The sequence below is a fragment of the Bombyx mandarina genome, chromosome 11, assembly GCF_030267445.1.
Source record: "Bombyx mandarina strain Sakado chromosome 11, ASM3026744v2".
In the NCBI taxonomy this organism is placed as follows: Eukaryota; Metazoa; Arthropoda; class Insecta; order Lepidoptera; family Bombycidae; genus Bombyx; species Bombyx mandarina.
In genome coordinates this window covers 10,646,460-10,664,965 of record NC_143218.1, presented here as the reverse complement: position 1 = coordinate 10,664,965, position 18,506 = coordinate 10,646,460, and the positions used below count along the sequence as shown (strand labels likewise).

Genomic DNA, 18,506 nt, shown 5'->3' with positions numbered 1-18,506 from the left:
CCATCAGTCACGTACTCTTCCTCTTGACTATTCTGTTGTTTGAACCTAAAAAAGACGAAATTAAACTTGCAAGTTCGCTGTCGTGAACACGTTGCAATTGACAGAGTGTTGTTTTTATCGACTTAAGTCGGTTTCTATCGCTTATTTGGAAAACGAACCGTTCATTTTGGTGCCACTGTTTGAATTTTTTTTCACACGATGTGACTAGTAAAATATAACGATTGGATTGCCGTAAAAAATATGGAATCGGCGTAGAATTTAAATCGATGTAGCTGAAATAAATAAATAAACTATTAGATATTTGTTTTGTTGAATCGAGCAATTTGGGATTTAACATAACACAGGTGAAAACTTAAAATATACAATTGAACACATTCACACTTTTTTCTAAGGTTTCGTGGTTAAATAGACGCGGTGTGTGTATTATATTTTCTGGAAACACGAGTTTTATGTCTGTAAACAAGATCGAAGTATTATATTCCAAATCGACTATAAAAAAAAAATACTTGCGCGATATAACCTCTACTATTTCGTACTGCGAAACTTATTTTAATATGATTATTGTTTCATGACCGGTTTTAAGTGTAATGATACCATCGAAGTTTAACGCTATTTTCTAAATCAACAATATAAAAATGGTAATTTTTTTGAATGTTTTATTATAATTAAATATGCGTGAAATATACTTTTGAATTTTATAATTAGTTTTATCAAGATATAACAGAACTATTAATGGTGGTCTTAATACTTAATTCCTTTACATACATATCGACGCTTGAAAGGCAAACATGACTAAGCGACAATGCGTGAACTTTACAATAGACTAATTTAAAGTTGAAATACCTGAAAACAAATTTTATTTTAACGAATCTAGCTAGTAGCTGTAGGATTGAAATGATTTTAATAGAAATATATTTTTTTTGTGCGTCGAATATGTTTATTGCCTATCATTTATGTACAAAGCAGTTATTGTCGCTTAGTCACGTTTGCCTTTCAAGCGTCGATATGTACATATGTACGAGTATTACGGTATGCAATTGTTTAAGCGGCCCAACATAATTCGTTATGCTTAACTACCGAATCTAATTCAAGAATAATTTACCAGTGAATATCGACGTTCGATCCCGTACTTCAACAATTAAATTCCAATAAACTAAATTCCTCAATGAAATTCAATTAAAATGGCTAATTGAATTATATCTGGCATCATTACAGCGCGCCGTATTGTGCTCAAAACAAACGCTATGCGAAAACTAGCTATTATGCATAGGCGTTAGCGAATACTAGCTATTATACTCGTAGTACATAGGCGTTATGCGTATACTAGCTACATAGGTGGATTAGATAAATATCGCAATGCGAATGCGACCACCCACTTTAAAACACAAGGCCCAAGTCTCCATTATACCGTATAATGGCTATAGAACTGAGCAGGATTCGTAAAGGCTTACGATACGTCCTACCACCACTAATAACGTACGTAATAATTTATGCGGGTTTTATTTTCGTTACACTATGGTCCCTGGAAATTGTAATTGAAAAGGTGTGGTAACAAAAAAAAACTGCCTGCGGGATTGTAACTATTTTTAACGCCGTCATAGTCGGTACGCCTGATACGAATGCGTCTTACTTACTGCATATTTAAGTCGATTTCAGAATATACCTAGTCAGGTCATAAGTATTGTCACACAGTAAAAACTTTTCTTTTACAATGCTGGCCACAAAAAAGTTTATTGAATTCGAATTTCGAATTGTTCATGAAAATAAAAATGTATACTTTTAGAATTTTACTCATTTTTAAATATGGAGTGGACGCTTAAAGAAGACCGTGTTGCAGTTATTGCGTTGCATCGTTGCGGTTACGCGCCAATTCAAATTTTTAACATACTGAAAATTTTGAATATAACCAAAAGATTCGTTTATCGTACCATCAAACGATACAATGAAGACTCTAGTGTAGATGACAGGTCAAGAAGTGGTCGCCCTCGGTCTGTTAGGACTCCAGCAGTGATAAAAGCTGTAAAGGCGCGAATTCAAAGAAATCCGAAACGTAAGCAGAAACTGTTGGCCCTTCAGATGGGGTTAAGCAGAACCACGGTGAAAAGGGTGTTAAATGAAGACTTAGGGCTTCGGGCATATCGAAGAAAAACAGGACATCGTTTGAATGCTCGTCTAATGGACCTGAGACTGAAGAGATGCCGCGCTTTGTTGAAGCGGTACGCGGAAAAAAAAAATCGGGAAATTCTTTTTTCGGATGAAAAAATTTTTACCGTAGAAGAGAGCTACAACAAACAAAATGATAAGGTGTACGCACACAGTAGTGAAGAAGCGAGCAACAGTATTCCGCGTGTCTAACGAGGTCATTTTCCATCCTCGCTCATGGTATGGTAGGGAGTTTCTTATTGGGGCTTAACAGAGGTACATTTTTGTGAGAAAGGTGTAAAAACGAATGCAGTTGTGTATCAAAATACAGTCCTGACGAACCTTGTGGAACCTGTTTCTCATACCATGTTCAACAACAGGCACTGGGTATTCCAACAAGATTCGGCGCCAGCTCATAGAGCGAAGAGCACACAAGACTGACTGGCGGCGCGTGAAATCGACTTCATCCGGCACGAAGACTGGCCCTCCTCTAGTCCAGATTTGAATCCGTTAGATTACAAGATATGGCAACACTTGGAGGAAAAGGCGTGCTCAAAGCCTCATCCCAATTTGGAGTCACTCAAGACATCCTTGATTAAGGCAGCCGCCGATATTGACATGGACCTCGTTCGTGCTGCGATAGACGACTGGCCGCGCAGATTGAAGGCCTGTATTCAAAATCACGGAGGTCATTTTGAATAAACTTTAGTGTCATAAGAATCTATGTTTTGTTAAGTTCATTTTGGTATATGAATGGTTACATAATGAATAAACTTGTTTCAATTATTTTACATTAAACATGTGACAGAATTTATGACCTGACTAGGTACATACTCCTTTTTTGTTGTTGTTTCAGTTCGATAAGTCGATTTATATTTTAAGAACAAAAGCTGTTTAATGTAATAGTTAAATAGGTTCTCCGTTATTCTGTAGACGTTTGTGCTCTCGACCCTGTGTTACTGATTATTTGGTCACGAAGCACGATTGTGTCCAACTGACACGGCACGAATAGAATCGATGCTCACGTTCTCATCGACAGCGACCGGACGAGGATTAGGTCGTATCCAAATTCAATAGCAATCCTGTTGACTGAAATATTTTAGTTCTGTGTCAAAAAAAATTTTTTTGGCAAACGTATCTACGGTTGTAGTAGTTAATGAATAATATTAAGGTGCTCATAATTACTGGCAACACGATAAAATAATCTTCATATTTTGTTGTGAAATGACTTCCCTTTAAAAAAAATTAATCTATTATGATTTGCATAACCTTTATGTTGTTGAAATTGTTTGGTAGAAAATAGGTGTAATTTTTTTTCTCTCCTTAAATAAATATAATAATTCGGTTCATGATTGAAAACTGGGTCGAGTTCCCCTCGCTCTTACATATCGAGGCGTCAGTGTGCCGCATCGCGCTGACGGGACACCAGCCGATCGTCATCGCATCCGTTTATCTCCCCCCTGACAAACCCCTCCTGAGCAGTGACCTCGAGACACTGCTCGGTATGGGGGACGCGGTCATCCTGGCAGGCGATTTAAATTGCCACCACACTAGGTGGAACTGCCATCGCACGAATGTGAACGGTAGGCGTCTCGACGCGTTCATAGACGACCTCACATTCGAAATATTCAACCCCCCGACCCCCACGTGCTATCCGTACAACGCCGCGCGTCGTCCGAGCACAATAGATCTGGCACTGCTGAGGAACGTAACTCTGCGCTTACGCTCCATCGAGGCAATGTCAGAACTCGACTCAGACCACCGACCTGTCGTCATGCAGCTCGGTCGCCCACTCAACCGCGAACCAGATACGAGGACCATGGTGGATTGGAAGAAGCTGGGCACGTGCTTAGCTGACACCGCTCCACCAATCCTCCCTTGCGGCCCGGATTCAACTCCATCCCCCGAGGATACCGTCGAATCCATAAACATCTTCACTGATCACGTCTCGACGGCGATCATAAGATCCTCGAAACAAGTCGATGTGGAGGACTGCTTCCACCGCATCAGACTTTCCCCCGATCTTAGGGACCTCGTTAGAATCAGAAACGCGGCAATCCGGGCCTACGATCGATATCCCACGGGTTCAAACCGGACTCGGATGCGTCGCTTACAGCGGGAGGTCAAATCCCGCTTAAGCGACGCCCGAAACGAAAACTGGGATAGTTATTTAGAAGAACTCGCGCCCACTCACCAAGCATACTGGCGACTAGCTAGGACCCTCAAGTCCGAAACTATAGCCACTATGCCGCCTCTCGTACGCCCCTCAGGCCAATCACCGGCTTACGATGACGATGACAAGGCAAAGTTGCTGGCCGATGCACTGCAAGAGCAGTGCACCACCAGCACTCAACACGCGGACCCCGAACACACCGAGTTCGTCGACAGGGAGGTCGAGCGCAGAGCTTCCCTGCCGCCCTCGGACGCGTTACCCCCCATTACCACTTCCGAGGTCAAGGAGGCGATCGATAGCCTACAACCACGGAAAGCTCCCGGCTCTGACGGCATCCGCAACCGCGCGGTTAAACTGTTACCAGCCCAACTGATAACGATGTTGGCCACCATATTAAATGCTGCTATGACGAACTGCATCTTTCCCGCGGCGTGGAAAGAAGCGGACGTTATCGGCATACACAAGCCGGGCAAACCGAATAACGAAACCGCGAGTTACCGCCCCATCAGTCTCCTCCCGGCGATAGGCAAATTATACGAACGGCTCCTTCGTAAACGCCTCTGGGATTTCGTATCCGCGAATAAAATTCTTATAGACGAGCAGTTTGGATTCCGCGCCAGACACTCGTGCGTCCATCAAGTGCACCGCCTCACGGAGCACATCTTACTAGGGCTGAACAGGCGAAAACCCATTCCGACAGGAGCCCTCTTCTTCGATATAGCGAAGGCGTTCGACAAAGTCTGGCACAACGGTTTGATATTCAAACTGTATAACATGGGAGTGCCAGACAGACTCGTGCTCATCATACGAGACTACTTGTCGAACCGTTCGTTCCGATATCGAGTCGAGGGAACGCGTTCCCGGCCCCGTCACGTCACAGCCGGAGTCCCGCAAGGCTCCGCCCTCTCCCCGTTACTATTCAGTTTGTATATCAACGATATACCCCGGTCTCCGGAGACCCATCTGGCGCTCTTCGCCGATGACACCGCCATCTACTACTCGTGTAGGAAGAAGGCGTTGCTTCATCGACGACTTCAGACCGCAGCTACCACCATGGGACAGTGGTTCCGGAAGTGGCGCATCGACATCAACCCCACGAAAAGCACAGCGGTGCTCTTCAAAAGGGGTCGCCCTCCGAACACCACGCTGAGCATCCCTCTCCCGACTAGGCGCGTCAACACCCCCGCCCCCGCCGTTCGCCCAATCACGATGTTCGACCAGCCCATACCGTGGGCCCCGAAGGTCAAGTACTTAGGCGTCACCCTCGACAGTAGGATGACATTCCGCCCCCACATTAAGACGGTACGCGACCGTGCCGCCTTCATTCTAGGACGTCTCTACCCGATGATATGTAGGCGAAGTAAAATGTCCCTTAGAAATAAGGTGACACTCTACAAAACTTGCATACGCCCCGTCATGACCTATGCAAGTGTAGTGTTCGCTCACGCGGCCCGCATACACTTAAAATCCTTTCAAATCATTCAATCCCGTTTTTGCAGGATAGCCGTCGGAGCCCCGTGGTTCGTCAGGAACGTCGACCTCCATGACGACCTGGACTTAGAGTCCATCAGTAAGTATCTGCAGTCGGCGTCCATGCGCCACTTCGATAAAGCGGCACGACACGAGAACCCTCTCATCGTGGCCGCCGGTAACTACATTCCCGATCCTGCGGACAGAATGGAAAGCAGTCGACGTCGCCCAAAACACGTCATCTCGGATCCTCCCGATCCACTAACGGTGCTTTTAGGTACTTCAAGCACCGGTCACCGTTCTCGTCGAACCCGTCGCTTGCGACGAAGGGCTCGACGAGTAAATTAACTCTCAGACACAGCCCACTGAGTTTCTCGCCGGATCTTCTCAGTGGGTCGCGTTTCCGATCCGGTGGTAGATTCTGCGAAGCACGATTCTTGCTAGGGTTCGTATTAGCAACATCGTCAGGTTTGAGCCCTCGTGAGCTCACCTACTAAAGTTAGGGTTACGCTGAAATAGCCGCTAGGGCTATCAGCTTAGGTAGGAAAAAAAAAAAAAAAAGGGTCGAGTTCGCCTAAGCTGGAGTCTAGGTAGATAGGTAAAATTCATCGATAGTAATTTTAATGACATCTGACAACAAAATGAAATTCATATTATTTCTCAACAATAGGCATTCCTCCAGTTGCGAAGTAAACGTTTGCATGTAATCAAACGAAACGAAAAAATATATTATTAATCGTTATCTTTACTGGTGATAGGACCACTTGTAAGTCCGTACGGGTAGGTACCACCACCCTGCCTACTTCAGCCGTGAAGTAGTAATGCGTTTCGGTTTGAAGGGTGGGGTAGCCGTAGTAACTATACTGAGACCTCAGAGTTCATATCTCAAGGCGGGTGGCGGCATTTACGTTATAGATATAGATAGATATAGATGTCCATGGGCTCCGGTAACTACAGGTGGGCTGTGAGCTCGTCCACCGATCTATGCAAGAAAAATAATAATTATACCAATTACAATTATCATTTTCATGACTAGATACACACCCCTCGGTATTTTTGTCTATACTTTCTCAGCCATAAAGCAATCCCACATGCTTGTCTGAAGAGATAGTCTTTATTCCAATACAGTTGACTAACGTCTTACTGTACTATTCAATTTAGTTTAGTCTTTAAGAGCATAAGTACGTAAAAATCTCAAATTTTTCTTTTGATGAAACCAGCAATAACTGGAGAGCTTATTATTTCGAAGTAACTGCTGTTTTCAATTTAGTTTCATCAAAAAAAGGTTCGTTTTAGATTTTTACATATGTTCTTATTATCTAGACTGACAAATCAGTAATAACTATAGGTATACTGACAGCCTGCACTAGGCTATTACAATACCAATTACACGCGTATTTATGTAACAATATGATCTGGTTCATTATTTACCCTTTGACCATATATCTAATCTAATATACGATTGTTTTTATGTAGTTTAATTCGCGTATTGTATTGACATTGTTTTTGGGGGTTAAACTGATCTTAAGATATACGAAGAATAGTTAATATACTCTGCACGATCCCGTGATATTTTGACTGTGTCTGATTATTGTCACACTCTTATTTTTTTAAATCAAGGATTAACTTTATAAAGCCTGAAGATTATTTATCAAAATGAATAACTTTTAATTTGTTTTCGTCACATTTCTGCTGTATCATTTTAGCAACGATATTGTATGTTACTCTGTTTATGGTTTGTTGTTAAAATTATAGTATGAAACACGCTTTGGACCACCACGTAGTCCTTATGACTGTAACAATCTCGTCTCGTCGACACGATGAAAAAATAAATTAGTTTTATCTCAGCAAAAAGTTTGACGTGGCAATTAGAATGTAAAAAAAAACGTTCAGTGTTTCAGAACTATGACCAGCCATTACCGATATACTAAAATAACTGTACACGTAGAGAAATAATGAAGCTACAATACCATCATTTATTAATTGGTCTCGAAGTCCTCTGGGCCTCTTTAGGATAATGATTATGCTTATTTTTGTAAACTGTCCTAGTGTCTGAAATTGACAGAATAGATGGTTAGCGCCCTTGACTGCTGGGCTGAGGGTCGGGAGTTTGATTCCCACATCGGGTATACATTCGTATGTACGTTGTAACAAGGCTGTCTGCTATTTGTCTGGGTTTTATATCTAAGTATATATAAACATATATATGTGAGTAAATGGAACTTACTGTTATCGATACTTTGGTTCTTGACAGGCGTAGCTAAGAGCATCCTCTTGCAATAACATAAAACAGTTTTCAAAATAGTGCTTCAAGTTTTTTAACAAAGAAAAATATTATTGCTAATGATCTCTTCTTTGGTTTTTTTATTCCTGTCATTAATGTATGTTGTAAAGATTAATGTTACTGTTACGTTGGCACGATAATTAACTAACCCATAATATTGTACCTTTTAAGTTGGACGTGTATTCGTGTTTTTTTTCTAGTCTAGGCTTTAAGCATATTTTTAATAGTATTTCTTCCACGGCGCTCCGATATTATAAATTATATTGCGTATTCCCGCACTATTCTCCGCGTAGGTGTCATAGATGGACAGGGTATCATTAATAACAAGGAAAATTGAGGCACACCAATATTAGGCATTATAACGGAGATTGCGCTTTATGCATGCCACTATAATGTTTCATTTCCATTGCAGCTTTATTTAGTAATACTACTAGTATCGTTAAGTTTAGTTATTTTTTTATTGCTCAGTTGGGTGGATGAGCTCACAGCCCACCTGGTGTTAAGTGGTTACTGGAGCCGATAGACATCTACAACGTAAATGCGCCACCTATCTTCAGATGTAAGTTCTAAGGTCTCAAGTATAGTTACAACGGCTGCCCCGCCCTTCAAACCGAAACGCATTACTGCTTCACGGCCGAAATAGGCAGGGTGGTGGTACCTACCCGTGCGGACTCTACCGGTAATTAGGTACGCAAATTATAATTTTGCGGGTTGATTTTTATTACACGATCTTATTCCTTCGCCGTGGAAGTCAATCGTGAACATTTGTTGAGTACGTATTTCATTAGAAAAATTGGTACCCGCCTGGGATTCGAACACCGGTGTATCGCTCAACACGAATGCACCGGACGTCTTATCCTTTAGGCCACGATGACTTCAAGAAGTTAAGAGTTTTCATCACCTTATATGCGACAAAATGAAAGGCACCATGTGTATGGACATTGAAATTTTATTTGGCATATAAAAAATATACATACAATGACCTTGTTATTTTTTAAGGATTTTGAAACCTGCGTATTGAGCGGAGATCGCGAGTGTCAGTACATCGAAGGCGAAACGCACGAAGGCATCGGGGACCATCGTCGACAAACCCTGTTCTTCTGCGGACATGAAGCTCAGTGCACGTAAGTGACGTTTTTAATGACGTAGGTGTATTAACCAGTGGTCCTTCAGTAATCGAAATTCAACTATAATTAATTGAAATTATATAATAAGTTTGAGCATTATTATGGTTCTATTGTGACTATTATACTTCAATAATCACAGATTTCGAGATGATATAGATATAGGAAAATAATATTAAAGACAAACAATATTAATCTATTCTCAATTAGACCACAGTCTATCAATAAACAAAAGAGTATTTAAGCGTGTTGTGTCCAATATATGGTAGTGTGTGTAATGTTTTATTTATTGATTTAATATATTTTTATGCATAATTTTAAAAAGATGTGTGGGAAATTTCATACTCCTCCATCCGCGTAATTTTATTAATTTTTATGTATTTTTTACTACATTATTATATACTTAATACATTATTTTAATGTATTTTTATTTTAAATTTAGAAGAACTCTTATGATTTTTTTTTATAAAAATTTGTCTGAACTCATTTTCAAAGGAGACGACTGTCTTTGCTTTTTTACGTCTTTGAAATTTCGGCATTTAAAAAAAATAGTAAGTGTAGTTTTTGATTAGATAGCTCTGCTTCTGCTAGATAGCCAGCTTTTGATTAGTAGTTTGATTGATGGGCCGAGGGTAGTATTTTTTTTATTGCTTAGATGTATGGACGAGCTCACAGCCCTCCTGGTGTTAAGTGGTTATTGGAGTCCATAGACATCTACAACGTAAATGCGCCACCCACCTTGAGATATAAGTTCTAAGGTCTCAAGTATAGTTACAAAGGCTGCCCCACCCTTCAATTCGAAACGCATTGCTGCTTCACGGCAGAAATAGGCAGGGTGGTGGTACCCACCCGCGCGGACTCACAAGAAGTCCTACCACCAGTAAAAAGTGTTAATACCAATTCTATCTACCTAACGTCTTGACTGTCACGCTGCTTTGACTATTTGCAGTGTAGTTTCTGATTAGATAGCTCTGCTTCTGCTAGATAGATAGATAGCTTCTGATTAGTAGATTGATTGATGGGCCGAAGTTGTAGTGTCGATTCCCACATCGAGCAATGTTTCGTGTGAGTATCTATGTATACCTGTATTGAAATTTATTTAAATATGTGTCTTTGGTTGCCATAGTGCAGAGAACCCTAGTTTGAAGAGAAACGACCTCCTGTAATTTGTTCGCAATTATTAATTTTGTTAATTGCATATATTTGGATCAATTGGTTAATGTGAAAAATTGATTTCCTCTTAATTGATTTGTATTTACTGTCATCTAGCGGTCATAGGACCGGATAGAGCAAAATGACTAAAAAATTGAGAAAGTTATGAGTTATTAAAATGCTAAATAATATTTGACTGGTGATTACATTAGACTAGTGATTATCAAATAGATGATTTTCCCCGCCATCTGTTGAACCCATCAGAAATTAATATTCCCTTGTGGGAATGTTTTGCTAGTTTATTTGACAAGGTAATTTTATATTATAATTTACGTAATTTTTAACAACTATTTTAGCAACAATTAACAACACTTCACCATACCCGATCCTGTGGACCAAATGGTAAACAGTCGACGTCGCCCTAAGTACGTCATTACGGATCCGCCCGATCCATTAACGGTGCTTTTAGGCACCACAAGCACCGGTCACCGTCCTCGTCGAACCCGTCGCTAGCGACGAAGGGCTCGACTATAGTCGGATTTTTTATTAGACGAAGTAAACTGACGTTTACTGTGTTGTCAGTTTTTGATGAAATAAAAATAGTGTTGTGACAAAGTGAACGATTGAAAAAACTCCTGAATTAATGAAATTGCCTCGATTGTCTAGTGAATAGTTAGTGTGCCGAACTGCCGATATCGGGCACGGGGTTCGAATTTTAGCCGTGCTTTGTACATACCAACGAGTTTTCGACGAAACATTATGTTCCTATGGTATCTACCTGTACTGAATACCGAGTGTTTTAAACATTAAGAAAAACATTGCGAGGAAGCTTGTAAGACTGTCCTATTTCCAATGCATCATATAGTTGAAACTATAGATGTATAAAATATAACAATTATAGGTACATAGGTAATGAAAATAAAAAAAACTGATTGTAGTTACATACTACTAGTAACATATTATTATATTGGATCACTTTAATACAATTTTATTGTAAAATATAAATAATATTCTTTTATAGTTTGAAATTAATGAGTAACTCTTCACACTCATTGTTCATTTATGTGATTGAACGAGAACTGAACGCATCACTATTACTTTAAATATAGCAACATTATTTCACAAAGTGACATTAGCTACTGTCAGCTGGCTTCGTCTAATTAAAAATCCGACTATAGTGAATTAACCCATAGATACTGCCCGCTGAGTTTCTCGCCGGATCTTGTCAATGGGTCGCGATTCCGATCCAGTGGTAGATTCTGCGAAGCACTGCTCTTGCTAGGGCCAGTCCTAGCAACACTCCCGGTTTGAGCCCCGTGAGCTCACCTCAAGGATTCTCTCAAGGCTATCAGCATAGGTAGGAAAAAAAGAAATAAAAGACACCTTTTTTCAAAAAGCCCATAAAAATTATTAAATACACCTCACAAAGGCATATGATCCCTTATAAGTCAAATGACTAATGTACTCAATCTGTCAAATCAATTCCAGTCTTAATCGGTAAAATTGATCTTACCACAATAGGAAATTTCTGTTTAATCCTGCTGTTTTTTGACTGAGTATATAATACTGAATGAATGAGCCAGTACAAGCTTCCTGAGTAGGTTATCACAATTTTCTGTTTTATTATGTGTCTTCAACTAGTTATTAAGCGCCTGATGAGTATAAATAGCAACTGTGTCGATTCGTCAATCGCTCATATTTTATTTATTTATTTCAATATTTTATATTTTCAGCCCGTTTAATAGTGTTGGAGCGTTGCAAAGAGCGAAACGTGTTGTTGAAGAACAGTACGCAGTCGTTGGCGTACTAGAAGATATGAACTCAACTCTGTTGGCGTTCGAACGCTACGTACCGAGATTTTTCACAGGCGCTTCGCGTTTGTATTGGGGTATGTTTACATTTAGATTTTGTAGACTAAGGAATCTTGAAACATAAGATTGACGAGTCTCGACTTCAATGACACTAAGGCTGAGCCTTTAAGCCAGAATGTATAATTGCGTCGCTTTGTTTTTTGAGTTGGCCCGTTCGTGAACTCAACCGGGATGAGGGAGACTTTTTAGCCGTCGTCCGAGCGATTCCAAAAGAAGTCTATCTTCTCGGGAAGCTTCTTCGCGAGTGAGGTGCTATCTGTTCACATGGTCTAAAACATATTCTACTGTCATTATTACGCAGTCGCATCTGTCACTAAATTACGCTACATAGTAATCTTTATTTTTTAAGACTAAAATATATGTAATGGAAAATGTTGCTTCATTTGTTTTTGTCTGTCTCTCTCTCTTGTACTTTTAAAGTATATGTTCCTTACTTTTTTCAATCAATGACCATCCTTCACGTTATTTTTTTAAATATTTATTCTCCTTCTATTCGCATTCTTCAATTACAAAAAGGTATTGCTCACGATCGAATTGAAATGTGAACATTTGGTAATTCACGAATATTACATATTATTATGTACTTAGAAATTAATATTTTTAATTCCAGAAGAGTTGAACACTTTCAATCGCATTAATCGAAACGCGTTCAAGCCTCCGGTCTCCGAAGCCGTCAAGCAAATCGTTCGAGCGAACTTCACAAGAGAAATAGAATTCTACGAGTTCTGCAAACAGAGGCTGCACATGCAACTGAAGGCGTTGCGAGATCCGACTATAACATTACCGACACCGACCAGAAGTTGGAGGCGGAAAAGGGAATCCAAAATAAATGACTTCAATTGAAACAGTGAGATTTTTTGTCAAACGAAATACTTGATACTAAGATTATGATAAACTTTAGGAAATAAAGGGTTTTTAGACGCGCGATTTTAGTAGCTACGTCAACGTAATAAAATTCTGTGAATGCAGATTGTTTATGCTGCGCTTGAATCTATAAAACCTTAATTGGGTTTTTGATTAGTTTCGCATCAAAAACTTTAAGTTCGTATACTCCGAGAAGTGACTATAATACCACATTCAAACATGCTTTTAACAATCTATATACATTAATCGCGAATTTTCTTGAACATACCACTTTATTATAGACATCGATTGGCATAGCCGGCTTTCGCCTCCCGCTTTGCGGGGTGGGAGGTTGAGGTCGATATTCCTACGCTCCTTATAGTCTACTGATTAATTTTGTTGCGAGATCTATCTTTGATTTACCTTTGAGAAGTCGGAACCTCATTGTTCAGAGCCTTTTTACCTGGTCGCTGCCGATCCTGCTTACACAACAGTTATACAGTGGTGGGAGTGATTAGGGGCAATCAATCTATTTATAAAAATAAAAATGGATGTTCGTCCTCAATTGCATCGTTTTTACTGTCATTAAAGGCATATGAGCCCACGTACGTTGTCACCGTCGCTTATGCATACCAGCAATGTCAGCGGCAAGCTGCTACTAAATGCTACTGCATTCCTAAACCATTCATCCGATTGTGATAAAACTTGTTAAAGTTGTTGTTGAGACTTCAGGGAAAGTCTGTGCATCCATTAAGGTACAATAACAGCACACGAATTTTTATTTATTTATTGCTTAGGTGGGTGGACGAGCTCAAAGCCCACCTGGTAATAAGTGATTACTGGAGCCCATAGACATCCATAACGCAAATGCGCCACCCATCTTGAGATATAAGTTCTAAGGTGTCAAGTATAGTTACAACGGCTGCCCCACCCTTCAAACCGAAACGCATTACTGCTTCACGGCAGAAATAGGCAGGCTGGTGATACCTACCCGCGCGGACTCACAAGAGGTCCTACCACCAGTAATTTCAAAACCGATTTTTCTAATGCAACTATCCATACAATTAAAAATGGTTTTCAGTAATCTCTATATATAAAAATGAATTGCTGTTCGTTAGTTTCGCTAAAACTCAAGAACGGCTGAACCGATTCGGCTAATTATGGTCTTGAATTATTTGTGGAAGTCCAGAGAAAGCTTAAAAGGTAGATAAATATGAAAATGCTCGGAATTCAATTAAAATAACAATTTTGTTTTCCCTTTGATGTCTCCCCGTCGGACGGATTCCTTTTGTTTGTGTCTTTTATTTATCGATTGAGGCACTACGAAGTCTGCCGGGTCAGCTAGTATACAATAAAAGCAATAAATGGATGTCGAAGATTGAATTAAAAACGTGAAACAGAATTTGTAATGCTGTCAATGGATAGCAAATTTATTATGTACTTGCTTTTATATAATCTAAAACACACATATCGTTGAATAACTCATATGTATGATTTAGTTTACAACAAAATCTTTATTATTTTATTGTTATTATTGTACGACGTAACGAACACAAAGACTTTCAATAAGATTTTGTTAAAATGATAAGTTGTGAATATTAAATCCTTTATCTAATATTTAGTATTAATAATTATGTTAAGTTCGTTTTATAGCAGCATTAATGTAAATAATACTTTTAGTATAATAATTTATATCTCTTTTTGTGATTGCTTTGTTCTAATTTAAGGTAAAAATGATGAAATTAATTATTAATTATTTTTGTTGTGACCCGTTTCGGTTAGTTGAAAGATATTCTAATATCGAATGCAATAAAATAATGTCACTATGCGAAATCAGTTTTATTTATATTTTTTACAAATACAATTTTAACAAATAACTTATCTTGCTCAAAGACATCTTAGTAACGCTCTGTTTACGTACTATAAGAGATTATTAAAAAGAAACATTAAGTATATTATATTGTGTTAGAATGCTTCTTTTATGTTAAAAAGATATCATGAATATAACTTATGTGTCAAAAACTTAGTTTACTAAACGGTATGCTAATGGTGAACTTCTATATCTATCTCTATCTATATCTACATCTCTATCTATATGTGCTATCTAACCTAAGCGTCCACTCAGCACGCTTGCAATTATTTACTCCAACATAGGCAATAATAACGAACAAATTAGGAATCCGAATAAGTAGGAATAAATAAAAACGAAGTGTAAATAATTATGCACATTAATTTATTAGGTAGGTATTTATTCAAACAGAAGTCATAATATATTAACACTGACGATTTATTTATTTAGGACTGCGATACCGCGTTCGTTTAAAATTAATATGGCAACGTTTTTATAAATTCAGGTACAAACAAAACAATAGACGGTCTAATTTATATAGCTAAATTATTTCTTATAAAATAACAATAATTTACTTTTAATAATTCCTAAATAATTTCACTTAATATCTTCGAAACCAACAAAAATTAGATATTATTTAATCAGTTCTCGTAGGAAGCTATGTCATGAATTTACACAAATATAAAAATATAAAAAGTATGTACATAATTAATTCAGATTATAACATCAGTACAATGATAACTTTTAATTATAGAATAAAATTTAGTAAAATTTTAACACATAGGAAGAGTTATCGACTGCGCATTTGATGTCTGCAATAATAATTTCACGTTTTGTATTACTTTCTGATTCAATATTATTCTGTAATCAAAAATACTATCAATAAATCTATTAAATATTATTTTACTCTCAACATTCGATTCAAATATATATATTTTTTTCTCTTTTCATTATTATCTTCCGTTAGGCATATCCGATATTGACATAACAGGGACTATTTCTAAAATCTAAATTTGTATAAAATTGTATTAAAATATTAATATCATTCATTTCGTATTTCTTAATATAATATTTACACACAAAAAGGAACATCGACGGCAGCCCTCGTGCCTCTGACCTCTCAAGCCTCGCCACCGCTAACGATCACAATTTATTGTCCTATCGGAGGACACTCTACATGATAACAGTATAATCGATACATTCAACATACAGTAACTCGACAAATCGTTATTGCAAATCGCATTCTGAAAACGAGTCGTACACCCGATATAATATCTACAACTAATTTTCTATATCACAAAAACGCTTTGCATCTTTCAAGCCTCATTGATTCGGGGTTCTGCGCCACATTCGTCTCCGGACCGTCCGCAGTCAGAACGAACACGGGAATGTTATTGAGAGTGCGAGCGGCCGGCACGCGAGCCCTTCGTGCGTCTCCAAGCGACGCAATCACTACTCCGTTCATGTCGCTGATCTCGCGCCGCGTCAATAGAATGACGGGTGCCAGTCGACAGCTGGATGCAGTGGCCCTGAAGCTAAAGGTGCAGCGTTAGGAACAGCACCCAGCGCTAAACAATCAAAGCAATAATTGGCTCCGCAATTATTGTCCCAGAATTGCTGCCCTTTACACTGGAATCGCACGGCGATTTCGAGTCTCTGTCCTGAAGTTATAGCCGGAACGTATAAAACAAATTGGAATCGGTCCGAGTAACCATCGCAGGACCCTTGAACGTATGTAGTCTGCAAGTCTGTGTAAGTTCTCCATCTGTTCATTGTGTACCGAATATGTACGGTTTTGTGAAAGTCCAAGTTACGTACGCGCACGGAACCACATACAGTTACGTGCACGCCATCGCAAACCCTAGCACTCTCCAAACACACATTCTGTCTTTCCAGTTTGTCCGTGACGTCCCGCGGCAGCTGAAAGAGTGGAATCAAGGTGAGCGCGCCAAGTCGTTGAGGGCTTCGAACCGGTGGAGAATTTTGCACGTCGCATCCTGTGAGATCATCATAAGCAGATTTCGGGATTACCGGTATTTCGTCCATAAATGTTTTTACGTCCGCTAAATCGAGTCCCAGGACATCTGCGAAGCGAACAATTTTTTTTCGTCCCGGTGTGCCGGGCGGTGTTTTGCCAGTCTTCAAGGAAGAACAACGTCGGACGCGCTGAGGCTTATCATCTTCCGTTTCTTGTTCTTCATTCGGAGTTTCTACACTTAAAAGTGAAGGTTCAATTTCTGGAGAAGGGGATACTTCTTTTTCATTAGGAACTTCACTGGTAATTATTTCTAAAGGTTCCGTTTTCAAACATTTCGATTCTGCTGGTTCTTCTTCTACTGTTTCTACTCGAGATACATCTTCATCCATAGGAATATCAACATCAATGAGTGATAAATTTTCTACGCAATCTGTTAATTCATCAACGCCATTTTCAACTTTTATAATATCATCGGCAGCGTCGGAAGGATCACTCTTAGCAGATTCAAATTCAGAGTCACTGTCAATTGTCGTACTGAGATGAAACGGTATAGCGCTGAATTCTGTCTTGGGTATCGTAGATGACGTAGCATTATCAACTTCATCATAACTTTTCTGTCGCGCACAACCCTCAAACGTTATAGGGGAATATAGTGGTTTATCTACATGACCGTTTTCTCGTGGGGCGGGCTGAAGTTTTACGGGGGAGCTATCTGAGTAAAAGGCTGTAGCGAATTTAAAGCCGTTCTTCCCTTTATCGTTCTGTTGCAATAACTGTTTCGCTTGTTCTTTTATTTCTGGATCCGAATCGACATCGTAGAAAGGTAGGTCCTGATCTTCGGTGGGGGATCGTTCAGGAAAAGGATGGTCGCATTCATCAATGGGACTGCATGGGCTCTCGCATTCTAATTCGAAATCGTAGAAAGTGTCGTGGTCGCGTTGTCCCGGGGAGGTTGGTGGTCTGTTGAGTTGAGCGTTTTCTCGGGTAAGCCAGCTGCTCTCACAGTCTTCGTCCTGTGTTCCGCTCAGGTTACGTAGCCGTGTTTGTAGGTGGCGCGCGAACGCGACGGCACGCCCTCGGCAAGACATCGGCAGTATCGATGTCAGACCGCACGGTGATCCTGCGCGATCTCCGCTCATCTGCGTCTGAAATGTTAAAATAAAAAGAATGTAATCTAAAAGCCCAGACCGTTTTTTTTTAACATTTATAATACGTTTTCCAAATTTAAGAGATGATAAGGCATTTTTTTGTGGACATCCACGAAACATGTTAGATACAGATAATGTTCATTTAATATAAATTAACACAAAACTTGAATGTCAAGAGTGAATGGCCCCATAAGATAAGAAAATATCTCAGTTCCAGCATTCCTGTGATTAGTATATATACATTTAATAATAAACTTAGGTACTGGAGATAAACGAACAGTTCTGATTTTGGATTGCAATGAAAACTAATTATTTATTCTTTTAAAGCATCCATACTATACAACGCTGTGTTTTGTTTCCAATCTGTTCCAATAGCAACCGTTATCAAATTAGTTATAATAAAAATAAACAATGTGACGAGAATATATCTATATAGATAATATTGTATATAAAAAGTCGTCGTAGTCTAAAC

The 18,506-nt window shown here is 39.3% G+C and overlaps 2 protein-coding genes across 7 annotated transcripts in view; one reads left to right on the top strand and one right to left on the bottom strand.

Moving 5' to 3' along the window:
• The window catches only part of pip (heparan sulfate 2-O-sulfotransferase pipe), an 85,074-nt gene extending 70,182 nt beyond the window's left edge, over positions 1–14,892 (top strand). The window contains exons 8-10 of the mRNA XM_089731475.1: positions 9,069–9,193; positions 12,079–12,233; positions 12,827–14,892. Coding sequence (XP_089587601.1) covers positions 9,069–9,193; positions 12,079–12,233; positions 12,827–13,059 — 513 coding nt within the window. The 3' untranslated portion in view covers positions 13,060–14,892. The remainder of the gene's footprint in view (positions 1–9,068; positions 9,194–12,078; positions 12,234–12,826) is intronic.
• A 383-nt stretch (positions 14,893–15,275) lies between these two features.
• Positions 15,276–18,506, bottom strand: part of Gbs-76A (Glycogen binding subunit 76A) — a 63,866-nt gene continuing 60,635 nt past the window's right edge. For all 6 annotated transcript variants that reach the window (XM_028185204.2, XM_089731474.1, XM_028185203.2 and 3 more), the window contains one exon: positions 15,276–18,031. In XM_028185204.2, coding sequence (XP_028041005.1) covers positions 16,394–18,025 — 1,632 coding nt within the window. In that variant the 5' untranslated portion in view covers positions 18,026–18,031 and the 3' untranslated portion in view covers positions 15,276–16,393. The remainder of the gene's footprint in view (positions 18,032–18,506) is intronic.